The sequence below is a fragment of the Crocodylus siamensis genome, chromosome 7 (genome assembly GCF_052110815.1).
Source record: "Crocodylus siamensis isolate JL-2025a chromosome 7, ASM5211081v1, whole genome shotgun sequence".
In the NCBI taxonomy this organism is placed as follows: domain Eukaryota; kingdom Metazoa; phylum Chordata; order Crocodylia; family Crocodylidae; genus Crocodylus; species Crocodylus siamensis.
Genome location: NC_143401.1, coordinates 8585699 through 8612006, shown reverse-complemented (window position 1 = coordinate 8612006; position 26308 = coordinate 8585699). Strand labels below are relative to the sequence as shown.

The 26308-nt window shown below is 41.1% G+C and overlaps 1 protein-coding gene across 1 annotated transcript; it reads left to right on the top strand.

Moving 5' to 3' along the window:
- The first annotated feature begins 249 nt into the window (after positions 1-249).
- PSMB2 (proteasome 20S subunit beta 2) lies at positions 250-26199 on the top strand. Its single transcript, XM_090057787.1, has 6 exons — positions 250-450; positions 4348-4470; positions 8468-8538; positions 21574-21736; positions 23465-23514; positions 25970-26199. Exons 1-6 carry the CDS (start codon positions 360-362, stop codon positions 26075-26077), a joined length of 606 nt encoding a protein of 201 aa, XP_089913913.1. The 5' UTR covers positions 250-359; the 3' UTR covers positions 26078-26199.
- The last annotated feature ends 109 nt before the right edge of the window (positions 26200-26308 follow it).

Below are 26308 nucleotides of genomic sequence, written 5' to 3'. Positions count from 1 at the left end.
CCCCCATGGGCTAAGTCAGCACTAGGCGAGGGCTGCACCCCGGGGCGGATTGTGACACACCTGGACCTGGCGCGTGAGGGCGGAAAGGCGGGAAACCCCCGGAAGCAGGTGGTAGCGCGGCGACCAAGGGGTTAAGGGGCCGGGCGGAACGCCGGGGCGCGGCTTGCAGTCACGTGAGCCCTGCCTAGGCTGGGCACTGGGGGGGCGGTTCTCTCGCGAGAACGTGGCGCTGACGCCATCTCCGTGCGCTGGGCGTGCGCGCGGCTTAGCTGTGTCACGTCGCGCCGCTGAGGGGGCGGAAGCGGCTGCCGGGTCGGGCAGGAACTGAAACAGAGCGAGCGCCCCCCTTCCCCCTCGCCATGGAGTACCTCATCGGCATCCAGGGCCACGACTACGTGCTCGTCGCCTCCGACACTGTGGCGGCCTCCAGCATCGTGCAGATGAAGCACGGTGAGCGCCGGGCCCGAGCGGGGGATGGGGAGCTCCCCCCCCTCCCTGCGGCCCCCCGCCCCGGTGGATGGGGGACCTCCCTCCCCTCCTCGCGGCCCCCCGCCCTGGTGGATGGGGGACTTCGCTCCCCCCTCCCCGCGGTCCCCCGCCCCGGTGGATGGGGGACCTCGCTCCCCCCCGTGGTCCCCCGCCCCGGTGGATGAGGGACCTCGCTCCCCTCCCCCCCCGTGGCCCCCCGCCTCGGTGGATGGGGGACCTCCCTCCCCCCCGTGGCCTCCCGCCCCGGTGGATGGGGGGCCTCCTTCCCCCCCCCGTGGCCCCCCGCCCCGGTGGATGGGGTATCTCCCTCCCCTCCCTGCGGCCCCCTGGTGGGTGGAGATCCCTTCCTTCTTCCTTACTTTTAACTGTAGAGAAGCAGTGGAGCAACTTTTGTGCTGCAGAGACGTCGGGCAGCAGGCACACGACCTGGGGTTCACAGCCCCATGGGTTCCCACTGCAAATCTCAGCCTCTCTCACTCTGTCTTTCTTGGTTGCTCACCTAAAACACTCGTCTTGTGTGGCCCCACTGTAAGGATCTCCAGGCACCCATGGAGAATCGCTGGCTTAGCGGCTCCCATTGGGCCTTCTCTGTCATCAGTAGGGCTAGAGGGGACCTTGCTCAAGGGCATCCAAGCTCAGCCCCTGCTCAAAGCAGCAGTATCTCTGACTAAACCATCCCATCTCGCCTGCATTTAAGTTCCTGAGCATGGGGAATCCACAACTTCTTGAGGAAGCCGGTTCCAGTGCCTGACCTGACCTCCCTCATACTTGGAAATGTCCTCCTCGTCTCCATCCTAAACTTCCCCTGCTGCAGCTTGAGTCTTTTGCATCTCAACTTGTCACTTTTATAACTACAGAGAAAAGCCCATCTCCCATCCTCTCTCTAATTATTACCCTTAAGATATTTGAAGACGGTTATCAAATTCCCTCTTGGGCTGCTTGTTCCCAGGCTAAATAACCCTAGTTCTTTCAGCCTTTCCTTTGTCTTTTAGGCCCCTGATCATTTTTGTGGCCCTGGATTCTTTCTAAACTGTCCATGTACCCAAAATGCTGTATGTTGTATAGGCTAAATGGAAGATCAGAGGTAGTTGGAGCAGCCCAGCAGGATAAGGAACCAGGGATTGTTTGACTAGACCAGCAGTAAGGACAGCACAGAATAGCACACTCTAGACCTCTTTTTGGATGTTATTCTGTTTGTTATAAGCACTAGATAACAGTGCAATGACTTCCAAAAAGCTCCTCCCACCCAATGAAAGATAGTGTCAGGGAGAGCTTGAGGGATGTTAAGTGAAACAAATGCATGCATGTCTTGGAGCTTTTAGCTGTTGGGAACCCAGTTTGCACCATCATTTCTTAGTTTCTTCAAGTAGAAAAAACAGCTGTAACTGCTCACCTGAAATACCATAGTGAGAATAAAAAGCAGTTACTATGTATGTTCTTTAGAGTGAGTGTATGCAGGTTCAAAGCTGAAACAGTACTGGAGAGCTGTTTGCTGATATACTGCATTTATGTAGTGCTTACCAGGTAGTTGATTGTAAAGTGTAGTTCTATTTAAATGAGGGGAAAAACCCTTTTCCAACAGATTTACACAAACCAGTATAACTTTTTTTGTTCAGAATGATACAGTGTGCTGAGCCTTCTGGACAATAAAGATCACAGGAATGTGTATGTCTTCCATCCATATAATTGTTGGAGAAGAGTGTGGGTAGTGCTTGTTTCCAAGTCTGATTTGTTTGTTGGAGCCATTATTCCATGCAAATAGACTACACTTAACTTGAGATGATATAAGAAATTATTTCTTCAGCAGTTTCATATAAATAAATGATAGCTAAGATTTTAACTTTTTATTTGTTACTTTAATTAACCTACTTTTTATAGTTTTAACTAGTAGAAGACCTGGATTTGGAAACAAGAGCCTTATCTGGATACAGTACTATCAGTCTGAATAATGGTTCAGGTGAACCCATGTTTTTTAGGTTCCCTGGTCTAGACTTTGAGGGGGAAGGGTTTGCTCTTTCATATATTTCTGTCTGACTTACAGACAGTCAGTTGGAGTGTTTACAGGGGCAAAGTTCTTAGATCTAATATAGCTATGTCAAATGAACGTAGTCAACTAATCATGTACCACATATACTTATTTCTCTTAAAGGCTGTGCTTTAATTAGAGCAGTACTGTTAGCTGTAGGTGTTCTAAATACTATTTCAGACCCTTCAAAAATCATTTATGCCTTTTTTAAAAGGTTTTTAATTTACATTTGGGTTTTTGAGCCTTTACAACTTACTCAGTTAACACTTCAAGCTCTTTTTCACCTGCCACCCAGTTTACTAAAAAGGGAGGGGAAGCTATGCACCTGCAATTTCATAAGCTTGGCAGCTGAGGCTTTAAGAAATATAGCAAGCATGCACCAAATATTAGGAAACATTTTGTAGAATTGCAGACTGGCAACACTGACAGCTCCTTCTGAACATGTGTTGTGATAGCCTTTTTATAGGGAGTATACAGTATTGAGTGTTCGGTAATGTTTTCTTCAAATTGCAAGAAAATCGATCTGTACAATAGTTCCTAAATTCTCACGCAAGCAACTTTTAAAGTATTTAACAACTGCATAATACTCTCCAAATCCTATTAAAGGATTGCAATATTTCAGAAGCTTTCTAACATGTCTTCCAGGGGAGATTATTCAGCACTATATAGTAAATTGAAAGTGAAAGTGAGATTCAGATATGGAGATTTAGACTTGTTCTGCAGACCTAACCTGAAAATGGTGAAACTGTTGTCCCTAGGCATCAGAAGCTGCTCGAGGTTTTTATTTATCTATCTTATCTAGGTAAAGCAGACTGGTGGTCTGATAAGATTACAGTATTAGGGTAGTTAAAAATTGTGTTTTTCTATAGTTTCATCGTGGGATCTTTCTTTTTTTTTTTTCCCCTCTCAGAAAACCGGTTTTGAGTCTTGTTTTCAAAGGAGAAAAAAATCAAGCTCATTCTTTTAATGATCTTTGGCTTTTTAGCAGGCCAGTTTTTTTGCAATCAATAACTAGGATTTTTTCTCTTACCAATATTTAGTGGTTTTTTGTAATATTGGTTGCCCCTTTTTTAAACACTCTGATTTGTAATAAAGTCAAATATCTCTTTTCAGAAACAGCTGTTGATTTAGCACTGCACTTCTAAGGACTTGTTGCTTAGCAAATTCACACATCTCAACTTTATGCAGACCCAGACTTCTCCAAAGGCTTTCTATGTTTACATAGAGCAAAATGTAGTAGTTTATTCGTCAGAATCCTGGAATATCTTATTTTGGGGGAAAGGAATAGAATGAGGGATTGTTGAATTTAAATTCTGAATAAACTGTTCAGATGACTGTCTTTTTTTTTCCCCCCAATCTCTATGAAGTTTTAACCATCATTGATGCCAGAGTAATATCTTCTATTTCTGTCATATCTCCCAAGCATTTCACAAAGTTAGATTTTGATTCTTTGGCAGAATTCATGTATCTGATTTTTGTGTGTTCAGCTCTACTGATTATCTGAGGACAATGCAGGTGCCTTGTCTGTCTGCATGAGTCCAGTTGTAGGTTTGGGATTTACTCTGGGTCACAAACTATGTAGGAGCACTATTAATCACTGAAATGCGCTCGCTTCTGTGAAGCATGATGGCTCTTAAGCAGTGCAGACTGGACTGGGAAGTTGAGAGGCTAAATATGGAATGTGTTCAGGGCACTTTGATTAGTATCCTGGTATGCAGTTGACTGTTTGGAATCTCTTAACTTGTCACTTAAATTGTGAAACTATTCTGTTATTGGTGAAATAGTGTGCTCTTGTTGAGTGATGTTTCTCCTATTCTTTTTTATTTTTACAGACCATGAGAAGATGTTTAAGATGAGTGAGAAGATCCTGCTCCTTTGTGTTGGGGAGGCTGGAGATACTGTCCAGTTTGCAGAGTACATTCAAAAAAATGTTCAGCTCTACAAAATGAGAAACGGTGAGTACAGAACCTAAAGTTAAAATGGCTATTTCCCAGGAATATTTTAACATGTAATAAATAAAAAAAAAAAATGCATTTTTTTTTTTTAACAATACAAATGTGGGTAAATATTCTAGCAGGTTGTTGAAGGCTCTGTATCTGATACCAAGCATTTTAGACTACAGTTTAACTATTTAGTCTGTTAAAAGCACCAAAATGCATTTCTTCATGTTACAGTGGCCCCTGAACCTTTTTGTTAGTTTTTGGCATGTTATAATTACATTCTTGTCCTCTGAACTTTTCTTACAAGAGCTCTTGTTATTTGTTGTATCTTAGTTTCTTCTGTTTGAACTAGTATTTCCATACATGTTCCAAAAGGGCAATAAAGACGAAAGCAAATGGAACTAATGGTTTACTTGCTGAAATGAGACCTAAAATTATAGTGTTTCAAAATATTCCATCACATTAACAATAGTAGGCAGGGTCTACAGTCAGCATTTATCTAAAGTAGATATTAGATTTCATGTGTGAAGTCTGTGTAGTGTTTAGGTTTCATTAGTTCAGGTAAATATGTTAATGAGTGCATGGTAAGTAGGTAGGGGCATAAATGGTTGTCATTGAATACATCCATATGTATGTATTCGAAGAGATTCCCTATATAATACATGTGAATGACTCAGTTCTTGTTTCAGTAACTTGTATTTCTTAACTCAATACCATATTTTGATTCTCCTGTCAGCAGCATGCCCACGGTATAACTGCCCATCAAGTTGACAGGGTTTAGCTTGTACAAAGCAGGGAAAGTTGCTAGAAAAAAAGGACTTGCAAACTGGATTCCTAGTTTTCTATTCCTAGCTCTTATGTGGAGTGGGGGGTTTTTTGGTTTGTTTTTTTTTTTTTTTACGGTTATCATCTAACCTCTTTGTTTTGTATTACCATGGTGCTTAGATGACCCAGACATGCCACCATCCAAGGGGTTATGTAAATACGAGCTAAAAGATGGTCCATGCATAAAGAACTTAGTTTAAGTGCAAGGCAAGACAACAGCTGATGCAAATGCATGGGAATGCAGGGAGATGGTATTGCTGAGGGAGACCAGTGATGGTGCCAAAAGGTTTTGTAGATATCTTTGCAAGGAAGATTTTTCTTTTTTTTTTAATTTTAAGGAGCCATTTGAAAGAGAACAGTTAAAATGGCATCACAAATGTTTATGGGGAACTTAACTTCTAAGTGTGACTGACAACATGAAGAAGCATGCAAGTACAGGTTTTAAAATTTAAGGCGTAGACACTGGAAGGATGAAGGTAGGGATAGGTTATAATGGTCTTGAGAGTGGAGCAAAAACAAGTAACTTACACTTCATGAGACGGAGAAGACGAGGTCCATGGAATGACATAGAGTCGTGACGTGGATAAAATGACAGGTGAAAAGAATGGTCTTTGCAGCATCTGGAAAGGAGAAGTAGTACTTCACTGAGGGACTATGCATTGATTGCAGAACATAAGATCACATAATGAAATATAGTATATTTAAAATCTTCCGTCCTGGTTTTTGCAAACAGTGCCTGTCTCACAGGATGGACTCAAATGCATAGTCTTGCTTCTGGTCATGATGCTAATATTCAGTTTGTGCCGGTCCAGAAATGCTAAAGGATTAGTCTTAAGGTCTTTCAGCTGCTTGAATCTGTAGAGTGGTTGCAAAGATTTGAACTCAAGCAGTCTGCAGGTCACATGTATAGATTTCATAAACGTTAGAGGCTGGAAGGGACCTCATGAGATCGAGTCCAGTCCCCTGCCATAGGCAGGAAGTCTGCAGGAATCAAATGATCCCAGCAAGATAAGCATTTCACTCATCTTCTGAACACCCTGCTTCTATATACTCAATGTGTAGATGTTACTGAATTGTGACTGCATGTCATGAGTGTTTTGTTGAGAGTTGAAGTGTTGGTTGTAGCCATTTTGGTCTAAGGACATAGGTAGACAAGATTCTTTGGGTAGATGTGTGATATCTTACATTAGACCAACTAAATAGTTGGAAAAAAGTTATTTGCAAGCTTTTGGGCACAAGCACCCTTTGTCAGTCATTGGGAGACTTATTCAGTTATAAATAATAACTGAAGCAATAGTTCAAGAATCTTATGTAACTGCTTATAAAAAAAAAAAAAAAAAATACCTAAGACTGCTAGAAGAAATTTTCTGCTTTAGGGCAGGTTAAAGGTTTTAATAACAAGCACACAGTATCATGTAATAACCTGCTCTGCTACTCTTAACGCACAGCTTTTCAATTTTAAGTGTCTCAAGTTTATTTATGGAAACGGTTTGCCTTTGGCTCTTTCTTTCTCACATTGTTACAAGTGGTAAAAGTGTGTGTGTGTGTGTGTGTAACCATGTCTGTTTCCTCTAAACAAACTACAGTGGAATTGCAGGTCCAATTATTCATTTTTTTAAAGAATGTTTGATACCATGTTCACTTCCAAATACTCCTCTAATGTTCATGTCAGTGAAGACAAGATCCTTCTTGTTTGCAGTCTTTGCTGTCAAGAAAGGTCTTTTTGTGGTAGAGTGAAGAAATTTCCCTGTTTCTAAATTCTGAATGACAAACATCTCTAGTGTTCCTATGCAACTTATTTAATGCCCACAGTGTTTTTGTATATTACTTATATGAAAAAGCCAAAATCAAATTCATAATAATACTAACTTTTTTAGAAGTGCGCCATTGTGTTGGTCCGTACTGCATCGGTACCAATAAAAGGAAAATTGATATTATTGGTAATCAGCTTTATTTGGTTGATGTGGCCGATAATGTCGTCGATTAATGGTGCATGCATGTACGCAGCCTCATCACGCTCATGGCTAGCTTGGCAGCTTGGTGAGTAGTGTCCAACTAATAATTATGTTGTGGAGAAGGGGCATGGCGGGGGGAGCAGATCAAGGCCCCTGTGGTGAGGGAGAGAGTGGGGCTGGGGCAGGTGCTGCCCAGCAGGAGTGGGGCAGGGCAGAGGACGAAGCCATGAGCAGCTCATTCGGTGGGTGTGGCTCCTGCTGCCTGTGCACACCCCTGGTGGGGGCATGGGGGGCATGTGCCCCCTGCATCTGTGCATGGGGTGAAGGTGGGCTGCCTCTTTGGGTGGTGCCAGGCTTTTCCCAGCAATGGGAGGTTGGGCCAGGCTGTCCTCAGGGCGGGCAGTGGCAGCTCTGGGAGAGGGGGCTACGGGGTGGGCTTCAGCTCCCCCTCCCAGTGTCGCTGTCCATCCTGAGGGCAGCCGGGCCCTACCCCCTGTCCGGAAGAGCCCAGCGCTGCCTCTGGCCCCAGCCCCCAGTGGCAGCCTGCCCTCACCCTGCACACAGATCTGGGGGCACATGCCCCCATGTCTCCCCTGGGGGTGCACTCCCCCATGTCCTCAGACGAACCGCTTGTGGCTCCATCCTGGGCCCCACCCCAGCACCTGCCCCAGCCCTACTCCGTCCTCACCATGGGGGCCTTGATCTGTCCCCACATCCCTTCCTCCCCTGCCTCTTTCCCCCTGCAACAAGCTTACCAGCCAGATGCTGTTTTCCAAGCTGCCAGGCTGCATATTGGTAATCGGATCAGCATCAGCTGATATGGCTTATTAATAATCAGCCATTGGTATTGGCCCAAAAAATCTTTATTGGTGCACTTCTACTTATTTTTTTGAGGCTTTGTATTTTGACACCAGGTTTAGGCATGAGTTGCATTTAATGCTGCTTTGACGTAGGTTAGTATAAATATTTCCAATTTACACCTGGAAGCTATAGACCTACTGTGCCACATAAAAAGCTGCCAGAGCCAGAATGATAATTCTATTAAACCATATTGCCTTTCTGTATAGTGTGAAACAGTAGTGAAAGAAAAGCTGTAAAACATAATGGTGTAGCTGCACTTCAGTTGCTTGTTTGCCATTGTCTTGCACAGTGGGGACCTGGTTCAAGACTAAGACTCCTTGGCACTACAATCACAAAACAAAAATATTTATGTATTAATCTTTTTGCACCAGGATATGAATTATCGCCTACTGCAGCAGCAAACTTTACACGCAGAAACCTGGCTGACTACCTCCGGAGTCGGGTAAGTAAGACCTGAGGTGTGTTACCAATGACTGGAGTTACCAAGGCCGCTTTTAAAAAATGGATAGTGTGTTTGCCCTCTTCCACCCCACCCTTGTATATCCCCTCTTACTCCAGTGGCTTTTTGGGCAGTTTTTAAAATTTTCCTCCCCTCCCTTCCCATCTTCCCAGGCTCTCAGTTTAAACATGTGCATACACATGACTGAGTGCTCCAGGGCAGAAAACACAAAATAAAATAACATGTGACTGGCAAACCTCATCTCAGTTTTTCTGAAATAAGCAAATGATTTTGAGTATGGTTGGAGTTAGTGAAGCCACGTGTTCTGCACGGTGTATAGTGCAGAGCTGGTACCACTGAGGGAAGGGCAGGGGGCTGTGAAAGGGATGGAGAAGGAGTTTCTTTTTTTTTCTTTGCACGTATCAGTTATGCACTTCAAGCACCGAGAGAGAACCTGGAATTACAAGACACAAAAGATCATTTAAGCAATGTCATATTTAGCCTAACTTTTTTCCCCCCCTTAATCCATTTTTTTTAAACACCTTATCTGAAAACAAATCCCCCAGAGTCTTCAACTTCAAGGTATTGCTCTTTTAAGATGCATGTGTTTACATCCTACTTTGGGGTTTCAATAGCTTAGTACAGGTGTTAAGCAAGGGTCACTGTTTCACTTAGTGCTATTTTCCTATAACGCTCATTTTAAATTGATACCCAATTCCACTTAGCGCTCAGCAAGTTTCGTTATAGCGTTTGCAGTTGCCATCTAGGGTCATTAAAAACACTTATGGTCGCCATCATGGGTCGTCCAAAACTTCTGGTTTCGCTTAACACTCGTTTTTTTTCAGGACCCAATTAAGAGTGCTGAGTGGGGGTTGCCTATACTCTCTTTAGCGCTATAGTATTCACTAAACAATTTTAAAGTGATATGAATAAAGTATTACTGTAGTCCTGTTGTGCTTGTCTGTTTGTGCTAGTTCTGTTTTAATCTCTTTAACAAACTGTTTATTGATGGAAGACTGCAGACCTTTGACGCCTCAAGACTTGTGCTTACATCATTTAAGTACTGGCTATTGCACTGTTTCAGGTTGTTCTTAGCTTTAAGGCCAGGACATTGCACCGCTGTGACATCTCTTGTAAAATGTTACATGTTAAAGAACTAGAACTATTAACTTTTAACAGGATTATTTGTATCCTACACAGAACAAACAGTGAAAATTGTGCCATGGACTACTTTTGCAAGTGGGTGCCTTACAGTTCTACAGCTGTACAGTTCTGTATCATTTTGATATTGATTTTATCTATTTTCCAGTAGGAAATACTTGTGTACAATGCTGTACATACTATAGGACCTTTAAAAAACAACAAGTTGTAACTATTGGTAACAAACAGTTGTGTAATAAACTTCTCCTTTTAAGTTTTATTTCATACATGGGGCATGTCTACTCTTGAACTTCATATAGTAAACTTGTAACTTAGACTTATTCCACAAATTTCAGTTATTTAAACGGCTTTTCAACGGGGGGGTTTCCAAGGAATTTGAATAACCAAGAGTGTTTTGTAATGCAAAAGGTAGGATATAGACTTATGGCTTAAAATTCTTTATTATTGAAGATCTAAAGACCCTATTTGGAGAAGTACCCTGATCTGATCGATTGCCTTGGGGAAAAGAAATGTGGTATAGGAGCTGGAACATGACAGCCTAATGTCTTGAGTAAGACCAAGCATCTCCCAGTGACTCATTATGTCCTGCTGAAGGAGACCTTTCATTTACAAGTGGATGATATCTGATAAAATGGTCTGTTCTGTCTTTAACTGTTATCCTCATCAGCAAGGTTTATTGTGTGAAATTATAAAGTATAGTTTATTTAAAAAGTGCTGGTTGCTTATCAGTAACAAATATAAATGCATCTTAAGATTCCAGCTCTGGGCCCAATAAACATTTTGTCATAAATACCAGCAACAGCTAACTGAATTAAGCCCCTTTAAAATCGAGATAAGGCTGTCAGTTTTCATGCAAATGCACTGAATCCATTTAATCTTCTCCCGAAATGATTTAATAGAGCAAAGCTGTTTGATGTACTTAGCAAAACAAGTCCCTTTTGTAAACAGCGACATGAAGCTTTCAGTAAATATCAAAACCAAGTTGAAGCTGTGTTTTTCAAGTTAGCAAACTGCAATTACCAATTTCCTCATGGTAATTTTTCAAAGCTTTGCTAATAAAGGATGTCTCATCAGTCGTTTTACAGCTGCCTTGTTTGGCTACCCTGTGATGCCTTGCAGTTATAGAACCTAGGAGTCTTAAATTCTCTACTATATTTGCTTGTGCTGCTAGCTTGTTACCTGGCTTTGGACAAGTTAGCTTTTCTGTACCTCAGTTTACCACAGTTGTAAAATTGGTGTTTGTATGCAAGTAGATTATTCTTGGCTACCAGCAGAGAGAGGCGTCTTCATTCACGGTCTGTAAAGAACTGTTAATGTTCTTTACTGGAAGCATAAACTGTTGTTTAAAAATATGAGTTTAAGGAGCACTTCACTCTTCCCAGTGTTGTCTTTATAGAAGGAGAAAGCCAGCAGTATTAGTGGTGTGACTTAATTAAACACATCTGTTAGCAATGGAAAGAAGGGAATGAAACTTGGTTAATTGCTGGTGGGGTAATTGAAGGATTACTTGGGCTTGCAGTTAAAGTTTGCATGCAGGGCATGTACGAGGCTTCAGAGGGAGATAAGCAGCACCCTTCTCCAGCCACTTACTCCTGCTCTGCTTGCATCTCATGCTAAAGAAGTTACATAGCCACCTTTAGTAGCATGTCCCCACTGTGCAATGCAGTATACACGTGCCATGAATGCCCTAATTGGGATCTGTACATACATGTGGTAAAAATCAGTTCTTGCCCTGAAGATCCTGCCGTCTGGGAGAACAAGCCACACAAAAAAAAGGATAGGGTTAAAGAATTATCCTTGTTGCACAGATAGAGACCTGAGGCTGTGCAAGGTTTTGAATTGCTTGAGTTCACCCAGCAAGCTAATAAACTACAAAGGTTCTCGCTCCTTGTCCCCTGTTCAGACCACCCATTATTCCACTGACATAGGAGTTATACCTCTTGCAAATGAAATGGTCCAGTTGGTGCAAAGGTACAGTTCTGTAAGCTGTAACAGTAGTACTTTTCTTTGGGTGCTCTCCTTTTGAAAGGGGAGTCTGTGTGCATGTGTGTCTGCATGCAACTATTCTCAGTCTCCCTGCCTGACACAAGAAACAGTGAGATGATTCCACCCCCCCACCCCCGTGTGCAAGCACAGCCTTGTCTGTCATTTGCCTGAGAGACTGATTACTTGTCTTGAGGTCACGTGCCCCTCCGAGCAGATGGCATAGGTGAGATTGACTTTGACTGTCCTGCCCACTTAAGCACAGCCAGCCATTTGTTACATATGATTAAAAATATCACTAACGAGGGTAATTTAACATGCTTTTTGGCAAACACAGTTAGCAGGATGTGACATGATGTGGCACTCTTGTCTTCCTCTATGTGCCATGTCCCTTGAGGCCTGATCCTCCCTGCATCACCCCTCCTCCCTGTGCCCACGCTTGCCTTCCAGCTCACCTGCTCCAGATGGGCAGCACAGTGGGGAGGACACTGGCAAAGGCAGATGTGTTTATTTACCGGAGACAAAATGTTGTGCCGATGCAGATGGCAGTGCCCCCGAGCAAATGGTGCACTTTGACACTACTATCACACTACCAGGATCCCTGTGCTGTAGGAAGAACTCTTACCATCTTTTAAAATCTAACTCTCTCTGCTTGTTTGACAGTACAGCTCTTCCAACATGAAGCTGCATGCTGTGGCGTCAAAACGTTCCTCCGTGCCATCACTTTTCAGATATTTGTTTCTGTAGCTATCGTAATATCTTTAGAATTGAGAAAAATGCAGACTGTGGGTCTTCAGATATCTATTTTCCTCTTGTAGGAAGGTCTGAGTGTATTCATTTAATGTTGTTGGTATTAGTTATAATAAACTTACCAAAATAACCTATGCTTTAATGCTGACCTCTTAAAGGGAGAAGACTAGGAAGGCAAGGTCAATTTACCTGCTGGTTTTAAAGATGTATGTTCATCTTGATGTGCATTTGGGGATATGTTGGCAGTTAACTGCAAGCTGAGTGGATCCTAGACCAGTGGCTGCTGGTGGATTTTGTAACACTTTACATGGGCGGGATAACGTAAAAGGGGTTTTAGGATCATTAATAATGGAATGTGTTAAGTAGTTTGTCTTGGCCAAACCCGATCCATTTTTTCATTTGGAAAGTTGCTTCTGCCTGAATCTGAGTTATACATTGGGCTTTGCTTTATATTGATGCAAATGGCTATTTTAAGCATGTGACTACGTATGTGTAGATTGTCTGGACCTAACAGTGGAAACTCTATTACAAGACTAAAAACTTGCAACTTTGGGGAGAGGGGTGTGAAAATTATACACGCACATACATATACATACAAGATAGAGCTATTGGACTTTGATTTCTTTCCTTTTTTTTATCCTCCCTTCTTACTTCTTAGAGTGGCGAGATGTTAGAAAACGTAGAACTTGTATTCTGGTGTAATCTTGCTGCAGTGTTAGAGAGCAGTGCTTCCTGATCTCTGTCACTGCCTCCTTTACTTAGTCCTCCAAAGTCCTCTCCTACATTTAACTGCATTCTTTATGGAGGCTTTGGCCTGCTTGTTAGGAGGACCTTAGGTATAGCTCTCAATCGCCACTCTCCTGTTTTGGTAACATGGTATGGTAAAATACTGAGTGGTGCTGGTTTTAAATTAACCAGATTTTTTTAAGCTTGCTATGTTACCCATCAGAGTGCTGATACAGTTATGAGTTTTTCAGGTGTAAATCCCCTTCCCCTCTCTAGGGGATCGAATGTGAGAAGGTGTTTGTTTTCTCACTCAGAATATGTGTGTGCAATCCTGTTAGGTGCCTGCTGAGAGTAGAAATCCCTGTTTCTGTGCTAAACAGTCCCACTGGAGGCATGTATCAAAGCCCTTGGCTTTCTTAAAACACCCCTTAGGTCTATTCCAGCCCTAATTTTTTGAATCCCAATTTATTATGGAGTTTGACACTAACCACCCAACTGTATTAATTCAATAGTGTTAGCTTTGGAAAATGGAATAGATAACTTCATGGATCAGCATGTCTACAGAAAAAACACCATTTAGTTTAGCTACTGAGATCTGGTAATGGGAGTGGTTTTGTCCTAGTACCTGTAACTTAGCATTGGTGATTTTAAATCCAGAATTCTTCTCAGTTCCACCCCTTCTTTGCAAATAGTTTATGATCTAGCCCCATGCAAAAAGGGGCCTGGACCCCATCTAGATGCTTCAGCCACAGCAGCCTTGCTGGCGGATCTGTATAACAAGGTATAAGCTTGAATGGGAAGAGTTGGCTGTATGAAGGAGACCTCTTGTTCATTAATGTGCACTAGCCTTTAAACAGTTTTATTTGTCTAGGTAACCTAGAGTAAATTACTGTCTGAGCTTGAACAGTTTGCCTGTGCACCCTTACAGATCAGCACCAGGAGTGGTGTGTGGGGGTGAAGTTTTGCTCATGTTTATTTTAGTACTCAGCCCTTGTACTCAAGACCTTCAGAAAGGGGAATAAACATGATTCCTGTTGTACAGAAGGGGCAGTGTAGGGCAGAGGAATGGAGTTGCATTCCAACCCACTCCAGCCTTTGGAAAGTGAACACAGGTGTCAAGTCTTCTCTCCTAACTGGTAGTTGGCACTCTATCGTAGATGCAGAAGTGGATCCATGATGCTGCAAAGGGAGGAGTCCTTCATCCCCCTCTTCCCAGTACTAGCATTTGGGTTTTGGGTACCTTTTTGGTATGACCTGTTCACTGGAATTTGCAGATCAATGAGCAGTATTAACTAATTCTTGGGCTTGTGCACTTGGTACTTGTGCCAATTGTGGGGGGGGGGGGGGGGCGGGGAGGGGCAAGTGTACTGCTTAGTTTAGTTCTGGTTCTGCTGTCTGGTCTCTCCCCACCTTTGTGCTGTCAGCCATACAAAGTATTAGAGACTGAAGTTATGGGAAAAGGTGAGTAGTGATATACCATATAACTATCTTTCCCTTCTGCAGGTTTTCTTCTTTTTTTGGTGTTGCAGCTCCCCATGTTATGCCTAGTACAGAACAAGAGTCACGTCAGTGCACTGGGGCTGCACTATTGAAATTTCCCCAATTGAAAAGGGTAATTTCCACAGTCTGTGAAGGGCTATACTGCAATGAAAGCCTTCAGGGTATTTCAGTGTTACAGTCCAGCCTAGAATGAAGCTTGTTCTACATTATTAACCACCATCTGTGTCCCTCCCCACTTGAGCTGGTTTGAATTCACTTGTCTATCTTGGATGATCCAGCATTAATGTAAGGCTCTGCAATCATAGTTACTGGTATATCTAATATTTTCGGAGTGCTTAGCATTTAATAGCTCACTACAGTTACCTATACAGTATGTCATTTTGTTTCGACATATGGAATCTACTCCACAGTACTAAAAGCAGTTTTAATTTCCCTACCCACCCCCCCCCCAAAAAAAAGCATTCTGTTTTAATAAACACATGGTTGACATTTTGCCATTGGACAGTCAGTGATTTCATCGGTGGGCTTTATTTGCTGGGTAGAAACAGCATTTTGGATTAGCAAGTGAAATTAACGGAGAAAACAAATACTGTGTTAACTAGCTGGTATAATAAGGCATCTGTGCCATGTTTAAGTCATTAAATTTTGAAACCATTCTAATTACAATATGGTTGCAGCCTTAACAAAGATACAAACTTGGAGCTGCTTCCAGCCTATGAAATAGATTGTAGCAACAAGGACAGGGCCTGCCTCTTAACAGTTGTACATCTACAAAGAGTGCTGGCTTAAGACTTGAGATCTCCCTTTTCAACTCTTTGCCTGCTTTTTCTCTTTCTCTCTCTTCCCCACCACCCTCCTTCCCCCAGTAAATGTGTACTGGGGCCTTAAAAGTGTAGTTAGGAATTTAAGACTGGAAGAGACCTCCAGATGAGCAGCACAGTGGAGGACACTGGCAAAGGCACTGAGTCTGGGGCATTGCTTCTGCGGGAAGGTGCATCAGCCAATCTTTTTCTTTATTGCACAATATTTAGTTGATGTTCTAAGAATACATCTTTTGCTCAAGTTGCTTTTATATGTGTGTGTGTGTGTGTGGCCTTTGCTTTTGGGCAGATGAAATATTTTTTTTAAGTTGCATGAACTTTGTGAATAGGGTGCTATATCTAGTTAAATAAGACAAAGGATCAGCAAAGATCACTTGCTGGTACCAGAAGCTGAGAAAAGACTAAAGATTTGGGGACAATTTGATAGGTCCATTTTAAGCCACCTTTTGAAAGTTTCTTGCACTGAGAAAATTAATTGTTGTGGTAGGCCTGCTGCTTTGACGGTATGGCATTTAAGGACCTTGTATGACTGTAGACACTAGTTACCCTTTACTTCTACAGACAAGGTGTCCTGTGATGCACTTATTACTAGCATGTTATTTGGAAACTCTTAGGTCTAAAGGAGATTCTCCCAGGCAGCTCGAAAATGAGCTACTTGGAGGAAAGGATTTCTTAGGGAGATACTTTTATTGGACCAGATTGTAGATAGATCAGATTATCCATTCTGTCTATTGCATGCGACTCACTATTGATAAGATTACTTTGTCCCTATGCTGATCACCAAGCCTGTGTAAGATTACAGTACAACATAAGGTAACTATAGTTGTACTCTTCCAAACCCCAAAACTCTCGACCCTCACTTCACTGGTTAACCGGGCTTAGGATTGGTCTGAATTTATTCTAGTTTAACTTGATGTCATTAAAACCTATTTAGTTGAACTAGTATAAGGCCTGTATGTCAGTGTTCTTGTTTTGATTTGCTTATTTCATTTTAAAATAAACTGAATTCAGCTACTTCAAAACCAAATTAAAGCTGCAACATGGGTATTTGCACCAGTTCAATTAAATGGTGCAAGGTTTTGGGTAGAAAAGGCTTTTAATTTTGTGTGGAAATGAGGTGGCAAAACATGACAATGAAGACCCTTGGCTTAGTGGAAGGACATTGGTTTATAACTGTGGAGGTCTGGCCAAATACAGAATAGAAGTCCCACTTTTTCCATTACGATGAAACCTCATGTTTTGATTGCCATTTACAGAAAAGGCTCTTTACAGCAAAATGATCATACTCAACATTTTTATATGGGCCTTCATGTGAATGAAATGGGTGCTATACCCTACATGGTCGGACATGATTGGACTGATGACATAGTGAGCAAGTCTTCGCCTTTTGAATGTTGCCTTCTGACATGCAGCCCTTGTCACGCTAGGCCTGGGACTTCTTTGTTAGGGAGTAACTTGGTTGAGTGTATCCTTGACTTATTTTTCTTAATACATAGAGGCTCCTAAGGCTTCAGGTATTTCTTTGCCACAATGTTAGATTCTCTTTTCTCCTTTTCCTTTCTCTCTGTCTTCCTTCTGTACACTGTAAATCTAATACTATGTTCAGAAGCTCTTCCAGATTGTACCACTGGAAACCCTCTGCTCCTCCATTGCCCATCAGTCTGTGGCTGTTGAAATACTCCTTCTTTTAAAGTATGAGCCGTATGTTTCTGATGATTGTCTGAAGGGATCCTTTGTCAACTTCTGTTTTTCTGCTACAGCCCAAATTTATAACACTAGCTTCTTTAATTCCCATTTTAAATGGTGCTGTTGTAGTGGGTTGAGAGAAGAACTACCTTCCTTAACTTTCCAGATGACTCGCCTGCTGGGAATGCAGGTGGAAAGATTTGGTACATTTTGGTACATTTTTTTAAGAGAAAACCTAAAGTGCAGCTTTGCATTGTGTTGTTGCATTTAATTATAGGTGGCAGGGTCTGGCCGCAGTCCAAAGGAAGGCTGTCAGTTCCTCCCTTGCTGTCCATGCTTGGCAGGATGCTTCCTCACGCCCACCTCTCTCCCCCTTGCTGTGACTTTGGCTTCCGCCAGATGTCACACCGCTGCTTGTCACCGCCCAGCCTCCCACCGCTGAGCTTGTTGTTTCGGTGTATTTATCACAACTGTTCTCTTCAGCTGTAAATTCTGAAGAATTTCACGCTCTTAATCACTGCAGTTATTTTAAATCAAACAGCATAAAGTGCAAAGCTAGTTGGGGCTGGAAAATATTTCCTGCAACTCCCCCACCTTCCCCCAAAAGAAAAGTTTGTATTTCTTGAGACCAAAAAAAAAAAAAGCAGTATTTTGCGTTTTCTGTTAGCTGCTACTCCAAAAACCTAAAGTCATGGAAACGCACTTAAAAAGTTTGAAGACAGCAAATTAAATCTCAGGGCTGTATTTTAAATTCTTAGTAACAGGATGTCTCTTGAAGTTGGGTATAGTTTAGTACTGGGCAAATGCCTGGCTTGATTATTTTGTGTTTGGCAGCTAAGGCATGAATCACTGGGGGTGCCACAGGTCAAGATTGGAGTGTTTTGTCAGAGCCCCTTTAGGAGGGCTGGATTAGAAAAGGTGAGTGAGTGAAAGGACCACTACTAGAATCACTGGGATTTCGCGGCCCCATGTTGAGCTAGAAGGGAAATATTCCTTAATACCACTCTGCTACCACGTCCATCCATTCTGCAAAAACTAGAAAAGCAGAAAAATGTGTGCACATTTGGCGTTTCTACTGTAGTGTTTTATAATGCTGTTCATCTCTCTACTATCTCTGCTATTGACCTTCTGCTCAAGGTGCAAAAGGCCAGAATTTTAAAGCTAGATAAGTGCCTAATTACCCAACATCTGACCTAAGGGCCCTAAGGGTTACATTTGCCTGAGGTGGCTAATTTGCAGGATTTCATTTATTTGGCAGGGTGCATGGAAGTGTCAAGAAGTTGCATAAGCTAAGACTTGCACTTTGTATGGTGTATGCTATGTAACTGAAAATTGTAGAGCGGGTTAAACTTTTGAATATAAAGGAGTCTATAGGCTGAGGACACACAACTTTAATGGATATGGCGTTTGGTACTTTCTTATAGTCCGTACTTTCAGATACTGATTCCTTAAGCCTTGGGAGCTGGAAGAACTGTAACACCAGGCATTAATGGAATGATAAAATTGAGCATTTGTCTCAAAATCATCGTGCTACCTTTTGCTCTAGAAATCGTGGTATTTTAAATGACTTTTTAAAAGATGAAACATTGATTTTCACATATAAAAAGAAAAGGTTTTGAAAATATGAAGTGTTATAGCAAAACTCCCAAATGATTAGTTGATGATTGCTATGGAGTGTTACAAAATGTGTGTGCTTGTAACTGGAATGTATTGTGTACAGGCTCTGATCTTGCCACATTGGAAGAAATCTTGGCAAATTAAATTCAAGCGGTGAGTGTGCGCTCTGGGCAGGTTGCATGCATATTAAGGTATCGAGAAGGGAAGTTACTTAAGAGATCTTCCACTGAAGATGAATAGATTACTCTCCAAAATTGATACATGAAAACATCCTTTTAATATTTTGTTTCTTCCTTGGAACCCTAAACTCTTAACAGGTCACAAGTTGTCTGCATCTTCTGGGTGGGATATTCTTCAGTTAGAAGCCTGAGGGGAGGAAATACCAAATAAAAATGTAAATTCAAATTCTCCGGTGATTAAGTCCCACTTTTTTGTGTAGCAAGGTGTCCCAGAATAAACTTTATTTACATTCAGAATTAAAGTGAGCAAAAGACGTTTCATAAAGCATCATCCAAAGAATTTCAGAAACTGCACATTGTTACCCAGCTGTATTGGTTTAATTAGTCTGTGTAACACCATTTATTTATGCTTAAGCATCTCGCACATGCCGAAGTTGGCAATTTGAAGTCACACAATTTGTGAGTTATCTTCTGTGCCACGTGTCGTGGCTTTTAAATACTAACTTGTGTGTGTGTGTGATGTTTAAGCATAAATAAATGATGATGTACAGACTAATTAAACAGCTGGATAACAACTTGATCTTGACATACTTTGAAATATCTTTTCGTGGAAGACTGTCAGCTTACACTCATAAGACGGTTACATTTCAGGTGTAAATGAGCCTGTCCTTCCTTCTTACCTGATGAAAGTTTACATAAAAGAAAACTTTAGAGAAGTGCTGGAGTGTCTGGGTACAAGGAGTTTGAATCTGTCAGCTCAATCAACCCTTCAAATTATGTATAAATTAAAGCAACTTGGTGAAATAGAATGGCCAAAATATTGAGTTGTCAAGACTGATTTTTTTTTTTTTTTTTTTTTATGTGCCTAAACTAAGGATACGTTTGTTTGTCAGGTTGTATCACTTCCCAAACTGTTCAGTTGTTCCTTTGTGAAGGGGGTGTGCAACTCTAATGCTGCTGTAATTTGAAAACCAACATGAAATATTTCATCTCTTATTTCTATACAGTACCTCGTTTGAAATATCCTTTCTTGTCATGTTGGTGCAGTTTCACCATATAAATATTTTATCCCAGCTATTTCATACTAATCCTTTATTTTGTAACAGAGGGATGGATGTAACAGAATAACTACAGGTGTCCGTAGGCGGGACAGTATTGGAATATCAGGTTTTTTTGCTTCAAAGAATTAAATTGCGTGCAAGCATGTATTATTGAAGCCCAGCCTTTACCTAACTGCATGTAAAGGACTTTTAGAAAGCTTTTACTTTTTCTCTTTTCTCATTAATAGTAATGCACCATTAATTCTTTCCTACTTGGGATGGTTGGCTTGCTGATCTAGATTTTTCAGAATATTAATACTATGCTATTTTTTTTATGACAGATACTATTTAATACTAGGTATTGAGATCTGTGTTTTGTACTTCAGTTAGTTCTGTACTGTCTTGAAAACAGGCATATAATGATGCTATGTATTCTTTGTATGATCCTGTGCCTCAGAATGAGGTTTTTGTATGCTTATTTGAATACACATGTATGCTCAAATGAATGTCACATATTTTGGAATAATGTGTATAAAAAGATCGCACTCTCCATTGTGGAAAATGCAGTAATAAGAGGACAAGTGTTTTAGAAAAAGAAGAAACCATGTTAAAGACAAAGCAAACTGCTGAGGAATTGCTGGATCTCTGAGTAGAACACAGTAAAAAGTCTGTTTTAGCAGAAATGGGTGGTCTGTCTTGGCTAAAGAATAAGGTATTTCCATGTTTTCTTTCTTGTTCTAAGACTTTGCAAGCAATCCATTAATAAAGAAAGATATAATTTAAAGCAGATTGACTTTTAGTTCTCTTCCTCTGTCAAGCTATTTCTGAAAGATAAAAGACAAAATATGATGATCTTAAATGCCCGCAGAAAGCAAAAGCCTTTATGGGTTTTTTTGGTATGGTCTTGATCTTCTAATTTTAGAAATGGGCCAGATTCTGAATGAAAGCAACTCTGTAGATTACCTCGCTAGTCCTGATTATCCAGGTTAGTTTAATGATTTTTATAGATTAAGTATGGTTACATGCAATAAAATTATAACTGGGGGTTAGTATTACAGAATAACATTGTATGAACATGTTCACACTGTTTTAAAGCCATATATATGGTTTCATACTCACTAAAATGCTTTATGGCTAACTACAGTGCAACTGAGAAAACATTATATTAAATTAATAAAGATGTTTTTGTACAGTGCAGAGAAGTCCATGTTGTGTTTACATGCTGACAGCAAAAAAACATAGACTTTATACTGAGATGTAGGAACTTGGTGTGAAAGTGTTTTAAGTACAAGTTGTCCTCCGTTTAGAATTGAAGAGCTTGGTGTTAACGTGTCCCTAGTGTAGATTTAAGAAAAAGGCCTGTATTGCTTAAAGGAATGCAGGGGGGTAAAGAATTCTGCTTCCTCCTAAGAAAACTTGAGCCATTCTGAGTTTGAGACCCAGTGCTTTTTGTAGGCAAAGGACCATTTTGAAAGTGGACAGTTTTTTGCAGGTCTGCGCCTGGCATGGGAAGCATTAGAAGGGAGATGGATCTATGTTGCAGCATTAAGTGGAATTGTTGTATTTTTCTTGCAGACTCCTTACCATGTCAACCTCCTCTTGGCTGGCTATGATGACCATGAAGGTCCTGCCCTTTATTATATGGATTATCTTGCAGCCCTGGCTAAAGCTCCTTTTGCAGCACATGGATATGGTGCATTCCTAACCCTCAGCATTCTTGACCGCTATTACAAGCCAAGTAAGTGAAGAGTGAAAGAATTCTTCTGCCGACTCGTAAATGCATCTCAACATGGTATCTTTTCTGTGTGAATTAAGTTATCCCTCTGTCCACTACTGCTGTTGTGAGTTTCAGATCTCTATGGTGACTACTTAACAGTGAAAAAGTTAGATTTGTATTTCGGCAGAAATGGAAGCCACCGTTAAACTGTACCACATTTTGAAATGCATGCAGTTCCTGCTTGAAATCATCATAAAGGAAAGGAGGTTAATCTTTATCTAGAGCATGAACAGATTTTTATTCTAAATTGCTGACCTGTTAGCTACTGGCAGCCCTTATCTGTTAAATAGTGTTTTGATGGCTTTCCTGCAGTGTTTTGGTACTAGTGACTTTTTGCCCCAAGCACTTACTGTTAATATATTTTGTATTTTTTTTATCTTCAGAAGCCAAAGAAATTTAAGAAAGGTGGTTAAATCATGGTGTTCAAAACAAAGCACTGGTGTGAGGAAATATGTTTAAGTAACACCTGCTTTACAGACAGGATTTCAGATCTCTCTCCACTACTAGTTTAGTGGCTACGAAGCATGCCTACTGGTATAACTCCTCCCAAAATGTCCATCTTTAGAGGGTAGTCTCAATTCTTATTTGTCTGTATCTTGTATGAGCTCAGAGATCTAGAGACTGGAGAATGAATGACACTCCTACCCAGCCTGTTTCTTCTATCCCTTAGCTGACCTGAGGGTAGATGGCTTGTTCTTACTGCTTTTATAATCTTAGCTTATGCAGATAATAAACATGATTACCTCTGCATGGTTAAAACCCTTCCTTCCCTCCCTCCCTCCCCAGCATTAGTCCCATTTTACAGATCAGGAAAGTGAAGCACTGTCTCTGTCCCCTCAGGAAATCTGCAAATATAAGAGCAGGGTCGAGCTCTGATTCTCTAAGTTGCAAAACTCCCTTACATGTTGGCAGGAAGATTTTGTGTGCAAAGTTTAATTTGCTGACTCTTTACAGACACCTTTCCTGAGCTGTGTCTTTCAATCTGCTGCCTGCAACCAGTGCAGCAGGAATCTGGCAGTTTCCTTCTGAATGGAGTTACTGCACCTGACCAGTGGGTGCAGGACAGAAACAAAAACCTTTGAAACCAGTAGGCTGTCCCTTAACCACAGATCTAGCTTTTTCGTTATTTGTCTCCTGCAAATGACACAGCCTTTCTTCTCCTTCCTGACTCCCTCCGACAGGCAAAAAAAGAAACTGCAATAAATTGTCATCGCTTGCCATCCCCATTGAGTTCTGTTTTTTATCCTAATGTGTGAGAACAGCAGGGGCATCACACACGTGTCTTTCCCATTATTAAAACTAATACCCAGCAGGGAATGTAGCACTAACACAGGTCTCCGCCCACTTTCACTGACTTGCAGCCGGCTGCGGACAGATGGAGCTGATTTAGGACTGTAATAAACTTGAGGAGAGAGAGACGGCTGGACCTCTCCAAAGCCCAGTCTCTGGCCATGGGAGGCAAAATTCCGTCATGCTTCCCATTCAGTGTAACAAATCGATTCTCAATGGCTTGTTGCAACGTGAGCGCTTCAGTGCAGGGCATCCTCAGTACATATGGAATGTGTTTTCTGAGAGCTGGGAAGGAGAGCTTTGCAGTGCTCAGCTGAAAAGTTGTTTAAATTTAATAAAGTTTTAAGTCGAGAGAGATGGCCTCTAATTAAAGCAATCTGTGGGTGTTTTCTCCTTCAGGTATCTCACGTGAGGAGGCAGTGGAACTCTTAAAGAAATGTCTAGAGGAGGTGAGTCACTAAAGACTTGGGTCCGTGTGTACTTAAGAAAGAAATGTTTGTTTGTCTTTGTTTGCTGATATTTTTCCTGTTCTTCTGTCGCACTTTTTCCCCATCCTCACCAGAAGGGGTAATAAATACATGCTGGCCAGATGTGGAGCAGCTACTGAGGAAAAGGATTTGTGGGTACTTGTATTGTCTTAGCATGGTTCATGTCCTCCAGAATGTAAACTTCAGGCTTAATTGCTGTTCCTTACCTCTGGTCCTTCCATCTCTAAGATAATATTGATGCAGACAGCCTTTAACTCTGCCTTTTATGTTGTTTTGCCTAACATATTTGTATTGTCGGGGTATATGTCCTGTGCTCCTGGTAAGTTTATTTTTCTGTTACACTTTTTTTTTTTTAAAGTCAAGCCACCCTCTCCACCTCCAGTTCATATGTGGATAGCCAAGTCTAGCTTGGATAAACATTTGACCTTACGCATTAGGGATTTCGTCAACAACTTCAGCATTGAGTATCTTTTCACACCATATCTCATTCTAGAGCAGGACTCTTATAATTTGTCTGGAGACCTGGGTGGTGCTGTGGGGCAGGGGAGAGTCTGCTGCAAAAAAAAACTTACTTTGGAGGTTGACATCTTGATTAATTGTAGTCAGCAATGGCAGTCATTCATCTCAAAGGGGATTTGATAAATTTAGGATTGGGTAGTACTTGAAAGAGGATGTGTTGTATAGTTTCCTCAAATGTGCCATGTCCATTATACCTCAGTTGATGCTCCTTCCAACTTTTTTTCAGACTTCTGTCAAACACAGTATCTGGCCTAACTCCTTGCATCCCTTCTACCTTGTCAGTTGAAAACTTGATCTGACATGATAGCTAAGTGGCCAAATATATACACAGTGATCTTGTCATTTACTGTTAAGTCAACTTTTATTGTGTTCCAGAAACTATGTTACCCAGATAAATGAATTGGCTTAGCCTGAGACACCATTCTAACTATGCTTTGGAAATATCCATAAATCTGGGAATCTTGCCTTAAATGTATTTCAAGACCTGCAAAATAATCTCTTACACAAGTTGACTTGCTTTTTAGTTGCATGTAAACTAGAATGACCATGAGCATCATTGAAAGAGACATGGTTGCATTACCATACAGGCCTGCCTGCTGATACATTTTTATCTCGTCTGAGTGATTGATCTCTGGCATCTAGCTAACATGTATATTTGCCATAATACCTCCAAAATACTAAAGAATTAAAACCAAGTTGCAAATGCTTGTGATTCTAATGCAGGCTAATGCAAATTGCCTACAAAACAAAGAAACACATTTTTAAAATGAAAATGCAGTATTGAGTCCTGTTCTGTTTTAATAATAGGATGAATGATACTACATTGAATTCAAGATGTTCTACTATCAAGCTAGGCAGGAAGAGTAAATATTCTTTGTACAGCTTGCTGACCATCTAATATGAGCTCATCAGTGCACAGAGCACTCGTCTTACCCTAAAAGGGGGTGTCAGTATTTGCATTAAAAATGTCTAAATTTCCCTAATGTTAGTTGTGAGGGTTGGGAAGAATTACATACTTAAACACAGCGCAAATAGAGGAGGTTGGACCTCCCTAAGACATTTGTCTGCACTATCTTAATTCAGTGAACAAAACAATTCTAATGAATTCTGACTAAGGTTCTCCATTTGAACCAAAAATCTTGTTAGAGATGATTAATACTGAAATAAGAGGCACTGCAGGAGAGGGAGCCTGCGCTGCCATCATATCATGCACGATTGACTAAAGTTTATATCCCAAGCAGTGTGTACAGTGGGGACCTGTTAAATAGCCTTGGTGCAGTCAAGCTAATTTATCTGAGTTGTTCTCTTATTAGGTACTACTTCAAGACAAATTCTTTAAGCTGTGTAGCCAGATAAATTTGGGCATGACAGAGTTCTATGTTCTTAACGAGCCCAATACATTGCATCGCTGGATGCAGGAGCAGTTTATGCAGCTCTCCCATCCTATTGCAGATTTCTTTTTAAAAGGCATTTTGGGGGAGCCCTGTGCTCCATAAAAAACAAGAGCTGAAAAGAAATGGTTTGCTTATATAGGTCAAAAATCCTAAAATGGTGCTCCCTGTGATTCCTTTCCCTCCCTCTTCCTTCCCTCCCCACTCCCTTCAAAGTCCACATGATTGTTTAAGATGACTACTCTAACAGTGCAGTTTCTATTTTTGTTTCTTAAGGATCTTTCACAAATTGGTAGATTTGTAGCTCTCAAGTATTCCTGAACATGAAAGACATTTTAGTTGTGCAGTCTGAAACTATCAGAGAAACCAAGCCAAGACACCAACTTGGACAAAATAAATAAAATAAATGCTGTTGAGAGATGCTTCAGTCTTCCTTGCTTTTGATAAACAAACTATATTCATTTAAGTCTTGAACAAATCTCTTCCCTTGTTTCCCTGTTAAACAGCTCCAGAAACGCTTTATCCTGAACCTGCCTTCTTTCAGCGTTCGTTTAATTGACAAAGATGGCATCCACGAAATGGATAACATATCCCTTCCAAAAGCGACATCCTAACCCCAGGATTGTTCCGCATCAGCCTCTCAGTTTCCTTCAGGTCTTTTGTTTTTCTACTCATTTGAAGTGCACAATTCATGTACTGCATTGGATTAATTCAAATAAAGATTGACATTTATATAGCCAGTCTTATCTTTTTATTCTGTTAATTCTTGTTTCTTAAAATACTTAAGTCCTCATTACTGCAGCCGGAGATTTTGGAATCATTATTATGTACCGTGTGCTTTGCAG

What these genes read in the sequence shown, in the direction of transcription:
- PSMB2 (XM_090057787.1), top strand. Translation starts at nt 360, where the DNA reads ATGGAGTACCTCATCGGCATCCAGGGCCACGACTACGTGCTCGTCGCC. An exon ending in GCTCTACAAAATGAGAAACG is followed by an intron (nt 4,471 to 8,467) that starts GTGAGTACAGAA and finishes TTTTTGCACCAG; the next exon opens with GATATGAATTATCGCCTACT. An exon ending in TAAAGAAATGTCTAGAGGAG is followed by an intron (nt 23,515 to 25,969) that starts GTGAGTCACTAA and finishes CCTGTTAAACAG; the next exon opens with CTCCAGAAACGCTTTATCCT.